The sequence below is a fragment of the Urocampus carinirostris genome, chromosome 19 (genome assembly GCF_059441175.1).
Source record: "Urocampus carinirostris isolate Australia breed hairy pipefish chromosome 19, RoL_Ucar_1.0, whole genome shotgun sequence".
Classification (NCBI taxonomy): domain Eukaryota; kingdom Metazoa; phylum Chordata; class Actinopteri; order Syngnathiformes; family Syngnathidae; genus Urocampus; species Urocampus carinirostris.
The window spans coordinates 21,724,190-21,740,816 of record NC_142367.1 but is presented as its reverse complement, the minus strand read 5'-3'; the positions used below and the strand labels follow the sequence as shown (position 1 = coordinate 21,740,816).

The 16,627-nt window shown below is 38.8% G+C and overlaps 1 protein-coding gene and 1 pseudogene across 1 annotated transcript; one reads left to right on the top strand and one right to left on the bottom strand.

Annotated features, from left to right (window-relative positions):
• Window positions 1-1,061: 1,061 nt before the first annotated feature.
• Window positions 1,062-8,689, bottom strand: ube2ib (ubiquitin-conjugating enzyme E2Ib). Its single transcript, XM_088323829.1, has 7 exons — window positions 8,524-8,689; window positions 4,581-4,659; window positions 4,400-4,483; window positions 3,991-4,063; window positions 3,638-3,747; window positions 2,084-2,163; window positions 1,062-1,821 (listed from the first exon to the last, which is right to left on the bottom strand). Exons 2-7 carry the CDS (start codon window positions 4,644-4,646, stop codon window positions 1,758-1,760), a joined length of 477 nt encoding a protein of 158 aa, XP_088179955.1. The 5' UTR covers window positions 4,647-4,659; window positions 8,524-8,689; the 3' UTR covers window positions 1,062-1,757.
• Window positions 8,690-11,549: 2,860 nt separating this feature from the next.
• On the top strand, window positions 11,550-11,694 carry LOC148347707 (U2 spliceosomal RNA; annotated as a pseudogene).
• Window positions 11,695-16,627: the final 4,933 nt, after the last annotated feature.

Sequence of the window (16,627 nt, the reverse complement as noted above, 5' to 3'; positions counted from 1 at the left end):
TAAATAGGTCAGTTCTACAATTTCTATGTCTATCCAGGTTGTATAATTACAGCTCTGTGGCACACTGATTTACAAGGAAATTTGCAGGTAGCACTCCACACCAAAAAGGTTGCTGACCCCAGCAGTAAGATCTTCCCATTACAATTTACAACTGGAAAACGTTTACTTAATAGTTGCATGGCCCATAATTGGTACATAATCCTTGCACCAATACAAATTTTGGCCCTGTTTAAATGAAACATGCACTTGTTCTGTTGGACATAAGTCCATAGGGAGCTTTTCATCTTAGAAATTCCCCATTTCACTTAACTGGCTTCAGCACATATTTAAGCAATAAACAAACTAAAGGCTAAATCTCAATATATCATGCAAACAATTTCACTGGCACATTTCTAAGTGTCACAGCTCCATTGAATCAGTCACTTCTCAAAGTGAAGCAAGGCACACCAGTGTCAATTGAACATGCGAGACCAAAATATTTTTCGCAGAAAAGCAGATAATAAGGGACTGAAAAGCCATAAACATGCGTTGGTTGATTCACTTTAGCAAAATGAATGATATCCCAAATGACCTATATTCCCGCTGCCAATTACGGTGCTCCAATTGAGCTAAAAATAAACCTCGACCAGTGATATATCAGCACTGCCAGACGACTTGCAGTGCTGATATGTCTGGCAGTGCTGATATAGCCGTTGTTTGAAATGGCACTTTGTCTCCATCTTGCGGTAGAATGTTTTTACGATTTTTTTTTTTTTTTTCAAAAAGGGAAAACCGTTGTACATGTGACCCAACCGTAACACCGTAGTGGGTTAAAGAAAACGGTACTCATTACGGCAAAACCGGAGTACTTGGCAGGTATGGATAGTGAAATGCCAGAAAGCAGTGTCGGTGTCATTTTTAAGCAGACCTGTTAAAAGAAGGCAACAATTTCAAGCATACACTGCATATTAAATTCAACCACGAGGTGAAAATTCGAGCATTTTAAAGGATTTCAAACCCCTGTGTAAGCTATGAAGTACAGAAACAAATGGAGGCTTTTGGCTTGCTGTGTCAAACCGAGAAACATTTTGTAGAAAGTTTTATTTACGCCAACACATACATGAACAAAGCACCGTATAACCTTAAAGTCTGATACAATGGTATGCCTACCTGCCTCGGTCATCACAGCCCATTTTTTTTCCATTTATCCCCCCAAACAAAACAAAAAAACTTAACACTGAGAACTAACAAATAGACAGCCAAGGCAGCAGATCGTATGTTACAGCATGCGGAATAGAAAAACCTAGGATAAAGGATTAGACAGAACCATCTAGAGACGCTAAGTGAAATACAACAGTATAAAAGTGCCATTCATTATACAGCAGTCAGAATACTGACAATGAAATAAGCAGACATTGACATTAAATGTGGGGAGGGGGCGGAGCAAAAGGGAACAAAAATATATTCCTTGGAAACGGATGACGGCCGGCTCGCATGGACTCGAAAGTGGGCTGGGCGAACCTTGCGCCGCACATGAGGAAGTTTAAAAACGAGCGGAGGGTGCTGAAACCCGGGACCCCGCTCGGGATGACGCGCCAAACGTCGATTAAAAGCAAAAAACAGCAAACGAAGGTCGTGGGGAGGGACGGGGGGGCGTGTGTGTGGATGGCACAGAATGTGTAGAGTTTAAATAGAAGTCTTTAAGCAAGTCCCGATGTGAGGGGAGCACATTCATTGTGACTGAGCGGGGGAGGCGGTTCCTTCTGCCGTCTTTGCCCTTACGAGGGGGAAAACTTTTTGGCCTGCGATCGCACTCTTTTTTCGTAATCTACTCTGTTTTGGCTGCAAGAGAAAGGAAACTCGTCAGGATCCGGTGTCATCGGCAAGAATTTTAGACTGCCGTTTCGCTTGGTTTTAGCTTCTCCTTGTGAGGTGTTGCATTAGCTTCGGGGTAATTATGACAAGGAGCAATTTCTTGTCCCACTAGCCACGTTCAGCAGTAGCCACCCTTAAAAAGAACTCCCCGTAATCGCAGGACCGGAATGTCCGTTCCTCTACTTTTAGACACTTTCAAGGCCTGTTTCAACATTTACGTGTGCCTTACCAGTAGATTGTGTAGGCCTCGGCTTGGGCTGGATCCTGGATGTTGGGCTCGTTTAGGAGTTCCTGAATACCTAATAGGATCTGCAAAAGAAATCAAAAGATTTTCTAACTTGTTTCAGCAGCGATAGATAGATGGATAGATAGGTACTTTATTCATCCCCGTAGGGAAATTCACACTTCCAGCAGTATCCTTGTGTTGAAAAATAAAATGATAAAAGATGTAGAATACAAAAATACCCAATAAAACGTTATGCTATAGAGTATTTAAATGGTGCTACGGAAAATACACACTGTAATAAAAATAGGGTCATATGCAAATGTGGGGGTTGGGGTTTCATGTGGGCTTTTACTCCCCCGGGTGGAGTTAAAGAGCCTCATGACATAAGGAAGAAATTATCTCAGTCTGTCCGTGGAACAAGACTGTGACAGCAGTAACTAAAGTTACTGAGATTACATAAAAATTGCACTTTAGGGATGCAGTGATAAAAGGTTTGTAGAAATGACCATGAAATAATGGTGTCAGCATTGTTTCTGCAACATAACCAAAAGGACAAGGAATCCATTGCCATGAGTTGTTTACTGGTGAGAGTTCGAAGAACCAATATCCCGTGATACGGTGTCCTCGCCTTATGATGTTTTCACTTTGCAGTGTGGAATAAGTGTGTCTACCAACAGCATTTTCCCTACTATACAACAAATTATTTTGCATCCCCAACAATGTATAAAATGCTAATTCATCAGCTTCCGTGCGTAGGTAGTTAAATCTCTAAAAACGCAGAGATGCTAATGACTGAACTCCCTCCCACAATGCCTTTCGGATATTCATTCAGTTCAAAATCCCGTGTGCTTCGTAAAGTTAGCGATGAAATAGTCTTTAATGTGCCGTGTTGGTTCACTACAGGTCCCAATGATAAAGGGGAGGCAAAATCATGATAACCATGCAAGCAAAGCTTATATCATCAAGAAATACAAAGAAGTGATAATAATAAGTGTTGCTAAAGTGCATGGCTGTAACCAATCGCCAACTGGGAAAAATAAAGAGGCGATTAAAGCAAGACAATCTAAAGGCATGACAATCTCCTGAAGCGGAAGTTCTGAAATCAGTTTAATTTTCAATCCGCCATCTTTCCTTATCTGCATCCACCAGTTACTCCACTCGACCAGCTCAACTCATTTAATCAAACTTCAACCTCATTTTGTCTTTACATGTAGAACTGTTTATAAAAGTTATTACACATTAGTACTCTATATCATTTTGTTATGTTTTTATCGGGGTATTGGGAGTTCAGGGCTAATTACCATTGGTTTCTATCCCCTGCTATACAGAAATTTCCCTGTACGAACCCACCTAGTCATATCCCAAGGTCTATTGTTAACTATTTAAAAATCAAACATGAGTTAAAGCTAAAACCAAATTGGAAATAGTACAAATGGCTTTTTGTTGTGTTTGCTGTATAAACAAAAAAATGTATGCAAAGCCTTGAGGATACTTACTTTTTGAATTTTTTGTCTTAACTGATGAATCACTTAAAACGAGCATTGATGAAGCACAAACCTGCTTTATTGTAATGGCCGGTCTCCAGTCCTTGTCCTCCTCTAGGATGGAAAGGCATACCGTGCCTGATGGATATACATTTGGATGAAAGAGCGGCGGCTCAAATTTACCTGAAACAAAAATAAAAACTCATTATGGTAGTAACTGAACTATCAAAACGCACCAGTGGAGTTGATAAGCAACCATCTACAATTGTAACCAGAAGAAAGGAGTTATAACACTTATAATGCGGGAAACACACCGCGACCTACATGAAAAAGACAACAATTCCAGAGGTTTTTCTGTAACCACCAAGGTGTGAATTTGTATCAAGGTAGCTAATTTGTGTCAACAGAATAGGGAAAGAAACTCACATTTGGGAGGTGATGAAGGATAGTCATCCTTGAACAACATACGCAGTTTGAAAAGGCCTCCTTCCCAGGGAGTCTGGAGACATACAATTATCTGATCAGCAAGTGCGTCTCAAGCCTCCACACAGATCATTTGCAAATTAAAGCAAGGGTTGAGCATTACACCCAACATATTCGCTTCTTATATTGAAAACTGTTCGGCAAGACGAGTAGATTCTTCGACTATTTAGATGGATACTTTATTCATCCCCGTAGGGAAATTCAGACTTCCAGCAGTATCCTTGTGTTGAAAAACAAGTAAAATAAAAGTAACGTGTTGATATAGAGTATTTAAATAGTGCCTAATAATAATCAATAGCCTCTTTGAATACACATCTCAGAATGATTTCTGCTTTTGAATATGGAACATTACCCCTTTCTTTCCTGGAATAGCACACTCCCAGTTCATAAGGTTCATGGTTCCATCCGGGTTTTTTGTCGGTACGGCAACAAAACCCTGAAGGGACAGATTTTTAAGACAATGTGACTTTAATAAGCAGCATTTGGACTGTTAAGGCCAGTTTTAATATGGTGAGATTTCCCTTTGTACTTACAAAAGGATGATCCTTCCGCCACGCTTTGCGCTCCTGGGCAAGCCGGCTCAATGCAATGCCAGACATGATTTGTAGACTCCTGTAATAGAGCGATAATCATGCTAAACTTGAAATGTAGGGCCATGTATGTGAAACTCATTTTTGTCATGGGTTATGATTTTTCTGGGTCGACCGATTTGAAAGTGAACCAACAGCGCAACATATTACTACACATTGTATTTTTATGTTCTATACGTTGCTGCTTTAGTCATACATCCAAGCTCATCAGCATCTCAACACATTAAAATTACACCAATTCAATTTAATAATAAAGACCAAGTTAATAAAGAACTACAGTATCAGACCGCAGTGCCTAAAAATGTTTTTTTCAAAGAGATTTGCTTATATATTTGGATAAAATATTTCTTAAAAATATCAAAATGGTCTACCATCTGCTAGATAATATTATTTCGTTCAGTCCAAACATTTTCTCATCTGATTAAAAGAAACTATATCAATTTTAAAATTAGGAAAAAGTATCACAATATCTCACCCCATTGACAGAAAAATCTGCTTATTTTGAGGGTTTTTTTATTTTACATATTTTGATCTTTTAAATTAGTATAATAACATTTTAACCTTTTTTTCTTAAAATAAAAAGGTAAATATAAAGACTTCTCTACTTCGCATAACCAGGTATCACTGGTTCACTCCTTCCCGGATTCGTAATGGAATTGTCTTATTGCCATTGATATCAATGTATCATGCATTGTGTTTCTAATAGACGCCAGACAGCGCGGAACAGATTACAGAGGGTGGGTGTAACTGTGTGTGGGCGACTGCGATTGGCTGCTGCATGCCGTCAGTCAAATATCCGGGGCATGGGCAGTCAACATCTCCGAATCGAAACAAACTGGGAAGGATACCGTTTGCTAGTGCTTAGCGGATCGTTACATTGAAAATAAATTCAGCAATTAAATTGGACTCTAAGGAAATTCAGAAGAACGCAAAAAAAATCTTGATCACCAGCGGGTGCTGCGTGGATTGCGTCCGGGAACCGAATGAGGTGGTGTCAGAAGGCAAGTATTAGCCTGGCTGCAGGTCAGTAATTATGTATAATGACAATAAAACTACATTCAACTGCAAATATGTTAGCATTTTTTGACCTAAAATTGTTATTTAGGTACAATCGTACAACTCAGTCGACAATGACATCATCTCGAAGCAAGTTTCCCTTGGGGGGTTTTATGAAGGTGTGATAAAAGACATTTAGTTCACTAAGGATTATTTTATTAAAGAAACAAGGTAAATCATTTTATTATAAGAAATAATATCACAATATCTCACCTAAAGTCCACAGCACTTAAAACAGCATTTAAAATTACAACTTCTACTTTGCACATTTTCTATTCTAAGCCTTGCATATTTTATATACGCTTACTTTTTTTACTTCGGTTTTTTTTTCTATTTGCGTCATATTTATGCGATGTTTGCACACGGGGTCAAGGGAGTAATTTCATTAAACTTAGGTCTTAGAGTTACCTGTTCAGGTAGTCAGGAATCTGTGTCTGAAGGGGCTTATAGGTTATTTTCTGGGGAAAGGTTTTTTTCTTTTTGCAAACCAGTCGCTCTAGAATGTGTAAACACATGGTATTCATATTTACATTTTAATTTGAGTGTTGTATAAAACATTGAAGAAAGCGCTCGTCTTGGGATCAAGAGGTCGCAGGTTCGATTCCTGGCTCCTCCGTGTTATATGTTGAAGTGTCCTTGGGCAAGACACTGAATCCCTAATGCCCCAAAATAAGCAGGTCGGCGCCTTGCATAGCAGCATGGCCGCTATTGGTGTGCGAGTGTGTGTGTGTGTGTGAATGGGTAAATGTGAAGCACATTGTAAAGCGCTATGGGAGGTCTTCATTGACTTAAAAAACGCAATATAAATGCAGACCAATTCCCATTCTCCGATGTACTGTGCTATAGTCTTCCTGCATGGCATTTGAATGCTCATTTTATTGTGCCAGAACAGTCTTATATTGCACTTTTGTTGGTTGTTCTGACCTAAAAGCATCAGAAAAATCTTTGCAATTTCAGAACTATTTTTGCTTTTTTATGTGTGTGTGTGCTCCATTCTTGCCTTCTAAAACAGAACTATGTTTTCTATTTATAGTTTTGTGTGTTACACCAGGGATCAATATTGTATTTCTTTACTGAAAATGGTCAGTTGGTTAAAAGTACAGTACTCTATGTCTATTTGGGTCGTGCATATAGCAGATTTAACAATAAAGTTGAGAATGAAAAATGATTTACAATATGCTAAACTCATCTAGTTAGTGGGAGATATCCAACTCATTAGGAATTTATACAAACACTTCTTAAAAAGTATTATTATTAATAAAGAAACAAGATAATATCTCCAATATAAGAAAACAATTACATTAAGCACAATTTCCTGACGGATTATTTAACAGATATGGTGCAATTTTGAAACTGGTTTTGAACCAAATTATGTGAAAATATTACAATAAGTCACTGCGATTGGCTGGCAACCAGTTCAGGGTGTCCCCTGCCCACTGCCCGATGATTGCTGGGATGGGCTCCAGCACCCCCGCGACCCTACTGAGGATAAGCGGTGCAGCTAATGAGATGAGACAACAAGTCACTAAATCACCTAGCATTTAAAGATGCATCCCAATGTACTGCATCATGGTACGCAGGATGCTTTGCAGCAAACGGGAAAGCCCAGCAAAGGGTTACGAACACAACCAAAAAGATCACTGGCTGCTCCCTGCCTAGCCTCGCTACTTCAGGGGAACACACATCCTGCAAGAGTCATTGCACACCAGCAACTGCCTTTTTCAAAGTTACCCGAGTTCAGATCCCACAAGTCCCAAACGAACAGACTGAAATTTGGCTTCTTACCCAGAGCTATCAACATAACTGATCTGCAGTCGTGAGGCACGGTTTTTAAAGGGCAATGTCCTAGTTTTAAGAGCAACATCCCAGTTTTAAGTGCAACATCGCAGTTTTGTATAGTTTAGATTCAGATGTTCTGTATTTTGGTTCGAAAACAGTTGTAGAAGAAGTATTTTATTCATCCACTGTTAAATGTTCTTTCATTTAGACTTCATTTACAAAATTTTGTGCCATGGAAGGCATTCAAGTTGGTATTTGTTACGGTTTTAAGTGCAATATCCTGTTCTAGGTGCAATATTCCATTATTTTTGACGTGAATACGTTACATTTGAGGTGAATATTTAATGTTCCTGTTTTTTTAGTCTTTGTGTTGTTTAATTTGCAAACTGGAGTGCAACCGTAATATCGTTGTAGCACTACAATGATAATAAAGTTGATTCTAATAAAGGACTTCATTAGGGTGACTTCATTGTTAAAAAGCGACAGTTTTGAAGTATTTGGTTTTAGCGCTAGGTGGCTAACAGTTAGCCTGCTAACGTAGTTAGCGTGTGCAGTATTTCCTAGCTGTAAACGCAGTTTTAGGACTTCTCCGTATCCACTTTAGAACAAAACAAAACCAATACGGGTGTTAACTATGTCGCCTCGTCGTTTTAAGAGTCTGAAAAACACCGAAGTTAATCGATTAGCCGGCTAGCGGGTTAGCCGGCGAAGCTAACTCATGTGCGCCAGAACCGACAGGCGCAGTTAGCGACTGTCACGGCCTGATGCAGCACAAATAAATGGCGCAAACGCGCTTCGTTTTAAAAACGTTCCGCTCGCAAGACACAAAAACCGACATATAACTTGGAGCTCTTCCCGAGACTTATTATATTCTCCATTATGAGAAAACGAGGGAGAACGTTTAGAAAGCGGACAAAGAACAACAGCGCCGGGGCGCACATTACATGAGCGCATCATCAAAGTAGCGAAAATGGCGCAAATGGAAACTGGGGAAAAGGAGCTTTTAACGGGGTAAAATTCGCCAGGTTTCGTCGCGGGAGGGTGTTCCTACCTTTCAATGCGGTTGCTTTTGGAACGGGGAAGCGAAACTGTGAGTTAATCGTCTTCAGAACGCGTTAAAAACCTTGATAAAGTTTCCCTCCTGAAAAAAAAACACCCGCTCCTACTCAAGCAGACTCAGAGAGGATATAGCGGAGTGTCACGTCCGTTACTTCCGACTTCGTTTTAAAAGGACCACATGTCGTATTGGGATGTATTCGTCGCCGTATATAAATACACAATTATAATTTCATTTCTTTTGTTTTTTGGGGGGAATTTTTTGAGTGTTATAAATAATCCAAATGTACAAATTACGTATAGCGCGCTTTAAGGGAAAGTGGGTATTATATAACGCCTCCTAGTGGTACAAGAAACATTACTTTCAAAGTTAAACAAATGAAAAAAGACGTAAGCTCATACCTGTCAACCTGTACGTTTTTGCCGTACAAAGTACGTTTTTTATGCATTTTAAGACGTGTACGACGTACAAGAAAATCCGTATGGAAAAATGCAAATTTGTCAATTATGGGTACCATCCGGTATACACCGACTATCACAAAACAGCAAATCAATCAAGTCAAACGAGTTCGAGTTGTGTAGTGAAAGGAAGTCCGTCTCTTTTTAGAGAATCTGCTTTTTCGGGTCAGTTCATTAAAGAGAGCCGCCTCTCAAATGGCTCACTTGCTTTGATGCATTATATTACGAATTATCTCATCTCATCTCATTAGCCATACCGCTTATCCTCATTAGGGTCGCGGGGGGGCTGGAGCCCATCCCAGCCATCTCCGGGCAGTGGGCAGGGGACACCCTGAACTGGTTGCCAGCCAGTTGCAGGGCACACAGGGACAGACAGCTCATTCGCTCATTCACACCTAGGGATGATGTTGTATAAAAAAGTTAAGAAAAAAGGAAGTATAAAAGGAGAAAATGAAAAAAGACAGGTTTGGGTTATCCCTTTAATCAGTATATTACCAACAATAATTGAATGCAGAAAATGAATTCATAATTTGAATAAGAAAATGTATTATTCTACTTAATTATATTTGCATGTATTTTTTCCTTCTACAGTGAACGTCCAAGAGACTTCATTTTTGAACTTTTTTATAATAAACCTCATTCATGTCGAGCAAATCAGTATCTCACAACAAAATGTTAATTGAAAATATATATGATATAACGATACACATGTACATGTTAAACTACATAAATAAACACGTTTGAAAAAAAAAAATATTATTTTGTATTTTGCAAGGGAAAATACAACATTTTGTAAGGGCATGGAGCCCTGGAGGTTGACAGGTATGCTTATAGGCAGGGTTGGGTAGGGTTACTTTAACTGGATTACTTTCAATTACTTTTGGATTACTCCAATACCAAATATGCTAATAAAAGACAAAAGAAACTAAATATGAATCAAATGATGACTCGCAACACGTGGTAAGCTTTCTCTCCTGGCTTTGATCTCTTTGATCTCCGGCAAAACGAACATCAAATGCGACAGAAACAAAATGAAAAGAAATCCAAACAGCTTGCCAACATCATTTTTGCCGTTCCATGTATTCCGTTACTCCCCAAGCCTGTACAAAATTGAGTCATTTTATTCATATTTAGTTTCTTTTGTCTTTTATTAGCATATTTGGCATTGGAGTCATGCAAAAGTAATTGAAAGTAATCCAGTTAAAGTAACCCTACCCAACCCTGCTTATAGGTGTAGAAATTGTATTTATTTTACACAAAATGAAGTGCCTGGTGCCGTTGCCATGACAACATTTAATAATACACATGTAAATGTGTCGCTATGAGTGTTGAGCAGGTTACTGAAAAATAGTAATTAGTTACAGTTACTAGTTACTTCATTTTAAAGTAACTCAGGTACCACCAAAAAGTATCCCGTTACTGCAACCTTGAGTGCTTTCAAACAAACACCAAGCCGAGGCATTCCATATCCATTTTAGCTCTGGGCTTCAAACAACTCAAAGATCTTTTTCATTGTTTCGAGGTACTGTCCAAGATGTTCTTTTTTTCTCCAGGCTTGATGTATTGCAAAAATAATTTTACAAATAAAAAGGCCTAAATACTGCACTATTTTACCACTAATTCTGTGCTCACTTTTGCGATATTAATTTCCCCTTAGTTTATTATTTCTTTCATTTTCTTTCTGTTTACTCTTTTTGTTTCCATTTGTCATCTTTCATTTATTCTTTTTACCCTCAGTTTTTTCTTCTTTTGCTTTATCCATCCATTTTCTGTCCACTTATCCTCAGTAGGGTCACGGGGGTGATGGAGCCCATCCCAGCCATCTTGGGCACACTGAACAGGTTGCCAGTCTGTCGCAGTCTTTTAATTATTTTATCTCCTTTTCTCCTCTACTCTTCCTTTTTTCTGTAATCTTCCTTTTTTTTCCAATTTCCATCTTTCTCATTTTCCATTTTTTTGTTTGCTTTTCTTTCCATTTTCTCTTTTTCTCCCTTTTTGCATATTAGCGTGATTATTCATATATATTTGCTTATCATTTCAATTAGTATTATGATTTGTTTTTCGAATGAATGCTGTTTTTTACCGTCCTGAGGCGCTAAATAATACACACTGTCCCTTTAAGGATCTCATACCCTTCAATTTATACGCTTTACGCGATTTTTTTACGTTTTTTTAATTTAATCTTAATTCTGCTAAGTATAATAAACAACAATTCATTTACTACAAGTAGGGTAAAAGTTAAGAAAGGTGCCGAAAAAATTGTTTGTGTTAATTCGGTAAATAAAATACAATTACCCATATTACTTTTTGTTTTTATTTATTTAACGTGTAGTCTTAATTAATAATGGAAATTGCATTGATTAATAGGGGGAACAAATGGCATTTTGGGATGTTTCGTAGAAACTTTTTTTATTCACAAAAAAAAGCAAAATGTCGAAAAGGTAACCCAAAATTTTAAACGTTATCAGTAAATTGGGGTTTTATTTTTTTTATGTGATGAACAATACCGATGTGAAAATGACGAATAACATACTTAAGGATCTCCCCCTTGATGCTAGGTCCTTAGCTTGGCCTTTTGGCCTTAGGACCTTAGCTTGGCCTTCCATGATCTTTGATTTTTGCAATCCGGAGATGGAATAAGAGCTTGCTCTGTCCACTCCACGCATCGGCCCGGTATTGCAGTACCTCCGGGAACGGTGCATTCGCAATGATCGCAGCATGGCTTTAGGGCTAGGACCTTAGCTTGGCCTTTTGGCTGAGAGTAAGTGTCCCGGCTCCTAGGCTTTGTAGCGTATTATGAACTGACCGATAACGGATAATGGATAATGAATAACGAAGATAGAACAATAACCCTTAAAAACCCCAAAACCCCCCCTCCCCCTTGTGTCGAGTTAAACCTAATTATGATCGTTTTTATTTGTTTTTATACGTAATTTTGCAGCGATTATTGTTTTTTTAAAATGTCCAACTTTATATGATTGTATTTAAAAAAAAAGACTGAGATGTTCTGGTGATATTAAATATCAGCGTTTCTTATATTAAAAACGAATTATTTTTTATATATTTAGTTTGTGCAGTGGAGTAATTTCTGTTTATATTTCTGATTTACTTTTTCACACAAGATTGCTAATTAACTAACACCCACCCAAAAACAAAAACTTTCAGTTGTTAATTGCTGAAATAAATATATTGTAATTGTATAATCCCCGAATCGTCGTCTTTATCATCTTTTGAACGAACGGGAAATGCCATAAAGTGTATCGGTCGTCTACTTTGTACTCTTTGTGTTTAGTCGACGAACTTTATGCCTGATGAATGGAAACATTATGCACACTAAATACTTGATATTCGTCGAATAAAATATCCCAGTAATTAAATATTTAAAAATTTGATTTCAATTTTTCATAAAAAACATTTATTTAAATGAACTAGTTTTGTCATTCGTGTTTTCAGACTGGCAATATTTGCGACAGCTATTCTATTCGTGCAGCATTTAAAAGCACAGGACAGAAGAGGTCACTATTGCCGCGCTATTTTAAAGATATCTTCAGTTAAATTTAACGAAATGCCGTAAATGGGGTTACAATAATTTATTATTGTGATAATTCTTTATTGTCTTTAACATAAAATGCCGATTGAATTTTCATTGCAACCCCGGTGTTTACAAAGGAAGACCAAAACAGGATATGATAAAATCACGGTCCTCCAGCCAAGTCCATTAAAGAGACACTGTGTAATATTTGACCACTAGATGTCGCCGTATTGTGTAGTGCAGGCTTGTCAATCTTGCTTGATGGTTTGATTTAGACTTCATGTTTTTGAGTGGGCCGTTTCAGTAAAAAATGTCAATGCTTCATTGTTCAGCCTACATTAGAAGCCCGCTCTATCAATTAGGGATAATATGAGTAGTTTTCTAAATACAGCACATTTATTCGAAAACGGTGTAAAAAATAATTTGCCCGTTTGGCTTCAAATCAGTTAAAATATTGGTTTATTTTAACAGATGAGTAAATGCAGCTTTACACCTGAACCAGCTCACCACAAACATCTCAACTATAAACTCAAGTGGTAGATATGAATAGAAATATGTTTGCCTCAATTGTCACAATTATTTGACATAAAAAATAAACACAAAATAAGAGTTTTAGCAGTTTACGGGGAATAACATCAGATCAAACTACCAGGCTGGGCCTACTAAAGTGGAGAAAATACTGCAAAATATTGTCTTTAACATGAAACCAGACTGGACGTCACCTCTTTGACACCTTTACTGCCCTCAAGTGGCAAGAACGAGCATTTGGTTTGTATTTTTTTAAAAGCAATCATAACTTTTGATCGAGATGAGTAGGGGTGCTCACACCTTTACAGCATGAGAGCTACTTAAAAATGATCTAAAAGATCTACCCATCACGGATCCTGCAAAACATGGAAGTATTTCGGAATGCTTTGAGGATTCTATTTACACTCTTTATTTAAACTGAAAACTAACAAAAATAAAAGAAGATTCAAGTTATTCCTTATTTGTGTTATTGAAAACTGAGAATGTTTCTCAACGCAAGCCCAAATAAATCAAATGCGTAAACACAAAATGAAACAAAAGTCTAAGAGTAAAAAGTGATAAATTGGTCTTTTTTTCCAAGACCAGTGATGTTGCAAAGAAACCGCTAGATGGCAGTGTGTTCCAAGAAAAACAAAGCACTGAATACAGCTTTCTGTAATCTACCAGTACGATTTATGGGATCCACCAGTAGATTGCGATCTACGTAATGAGCACCCGAACTCGTGGGCCAGATTAAATCACCCAACGAGCCTGATCCGGACGGCAGGCTGTTACCTTGACAGATCTGGTGTCGTGCAACAGAAAACGAGTGCTACAACGCACAGGAAAGAATACAAACTAAACTCAAATTCAACAGACTAGCTTTTTTGTTTTAATTTACTTGCCATGTGTAGGGAATTAAATATCAAAATGTACCGTTTACCAAATTGTTCGAATTAGTTATCTGACTCCATTAACCAAACACAACCTTAGATTTACCCAACAATTTACGCACGCTTGTTTCTTGAGGGAAAAGATGAACAGGAAAGCCGACATTTTCACACGGGGGCAGATTTCATTTCATTAACAATTTAACTAAGTGTACTCCATCTTAAACGGCCGAATTAGTGTCGTTGGAGTCTCTGGGAAGCCCTCTTCTGAAGTCCCTTAACTCTCTTCTTATTGGCCATCTTCTCCCCGCACAATGGCGTGCCGGCTCCTCCCATGGGCGTGCCAAGGAAGCCCAACATTGGCTTCACAATCTCTGAGACGAGCATCCCGATGTCTGTGGTTCCTCAAAACAACTGCGAGCGTTTCTCAAAACAACGCCTGCCGTCCTCCGTCAGAGTCCTGTTATCAACAGAACTAGACAAAATATTCTGCATTTGGGACGGCCTGACCTGTCATTGAACTAAAGCCTACTCAGTGAATATCTTAATTGCATTATGAGTCACTCTAAAATATAAAATAAAAGGCTTGTGTGAGTAACGTCACACGTTTGGGTCTTGATCCTGTTCCGGTCCCTGACGGATACGCCCGTACGTTTAATGTTAGTAGACCGTGTTCTCCATTTTATTTCTATTGTAAGGTGTTACTTTTGTTGCTGTTGTTTGTGTTTACGCATGGACCCTTTAAGAAAGGATGTGATGCGAGGAAGGGGAAGCGGCGACAGATGCAGAAGTTTTGTGCTTGGAAGTCAGTCTGGGTGTGCACACCAACGGTATGTTATGTCGAACAGTAGCTCTTGTGTGACTGTTTTACCGCTTGCTATTTTTGTCATGATTACTGAAGTGACTCAGCTGTGCCCGCTCATTTGGCGCCACCCTCGGCAAGTTGTAATTGGCTCCCTGTCCCTATTTAAACTCAGTCCTGTCGATCCCCTGTTATCAGTCTGTCTGCGAACCTCAGTGCATACTAGGCAGGCCTTTTTCGACCCTGACTCCCACCTGTCCCGTTTTTGCTCCCGTCTGTCTCCGGCTACAACCTGTTTTGATACTGACCAGGTCTGCTCTACCGTCCCGGCTTACAACCTCTTTTGTTACCGACTACGTCTACTCTCCCTTTCTGGCTTACGACTCGTTTCCGACCCCGACCACGTCTTGCTCTCCCAGTCCTGGCTACCGACCAGTTTTCCGTCCCCGACACCGCCATCGCTCGCTACGGAAGATCCACTTCCGTCAGAGTACGAGAGCGACTTGCTTCCTTCGCCCAGCCAACACCGGATCGTGGGCGCGCCCTTCCTCTCTCTTTCAATAAAACTTGTGGTAAACGTCATGCAATTGGGTCCTGTTTCCGTTCTGGTCCAGACAATTTTGTTATTAAATCAGCAACAATACTTTATCAGTAAATGTGTGCATCTTTGATCACATCGAGGGGCATTACACTATTTTAAATTGCCTTGAGACAACATGCATGTTTTTGCTGTTCGATTTGATCGATTACATTTTTCCCCAAAATGAGGATGATACTCAGAGTGCGACTTATACACGTTCATTCCTTCTTAAATTTGCATTTTTTTGGGGCTTGTGTGACTTATACTCCAAGAAGACTTAATAGTCAAGTCATGTTTATTTGTGACGCCTTTAATCACAAGGAGTCTCAAAGGGCTGCAGAGACTATAGCAAATTACAGACTAATATGACACAATCCCCTGATCTAACACCTACATGAGGGCAAGGGAAAACTAAAAAAAACTCAAGTCAAGTTTATTTGTGATGCCCTTAATCACAAAGAATCTCAAAGGGCTGCACAGAAAAAAAAGACTATTGACACCATCCTCTTATCTAAAACCTTCATGAGGGCAAGGAAAAACTCAAAAACCCCAACATGAGGAAAGTGAAGAATCCTTGAGAGGGTACGGCACATGAGGTCATCCCCCTTCCAGGATGACCAGGTTGCAATGGATGTTGCAATAACAAACACAAAAAATTAAATCTAAAATAATAAAGTATAATATTAAAGAAGTTCACGGTATTTATTCTTAGCTCATGAGGTATAACGCTTGTCTTGGGATCAAGAAGTCGCAGGTTCGATTCCCAACTCCTCCGCATTATATGTCGAAGTGTTCTTGGGCAAGACACTGAATCCCAAATGCCCCCAATAAGCTGGTTAGTTGCCTTGCATGGCTGACTCCCTATTGGTGTGTGAGTGTGTGTGAATGGGTAAGTGTGAAGCACATTGTAAAGCGCTTTGGGAGGTCTTCATTGACTTGAAAAGCACTGTAAAAGTGCAGACTATTTACCATTCACTGCTCAAATAAATACTATTACTGCGGCTGAGGTGTCTTCTCAATTTGCTGTTATTACACTGCTCTCCAGTGGCTAAAACAGTTACCAATGGGAGCAATATGAATTCAAGGTCATAATATATTCAAAAACAATCTTAATACATCCTTGTAATGTCTTTTTCCTCGATTCCAAAAAAGAAAAATCCACTCAGATGTGAATGACATGTTTTATTTGGGTTTTCCTTGCGCAAGACCACAATAGATTAATCCCCTTAACCTTATATTTTATACACATTGCATAAGATCATATAGAAGTGATGTATTTAGTGATATGAGATCATTGATGTAACGGTTAGATCAAAGAGAGGGGGGAGA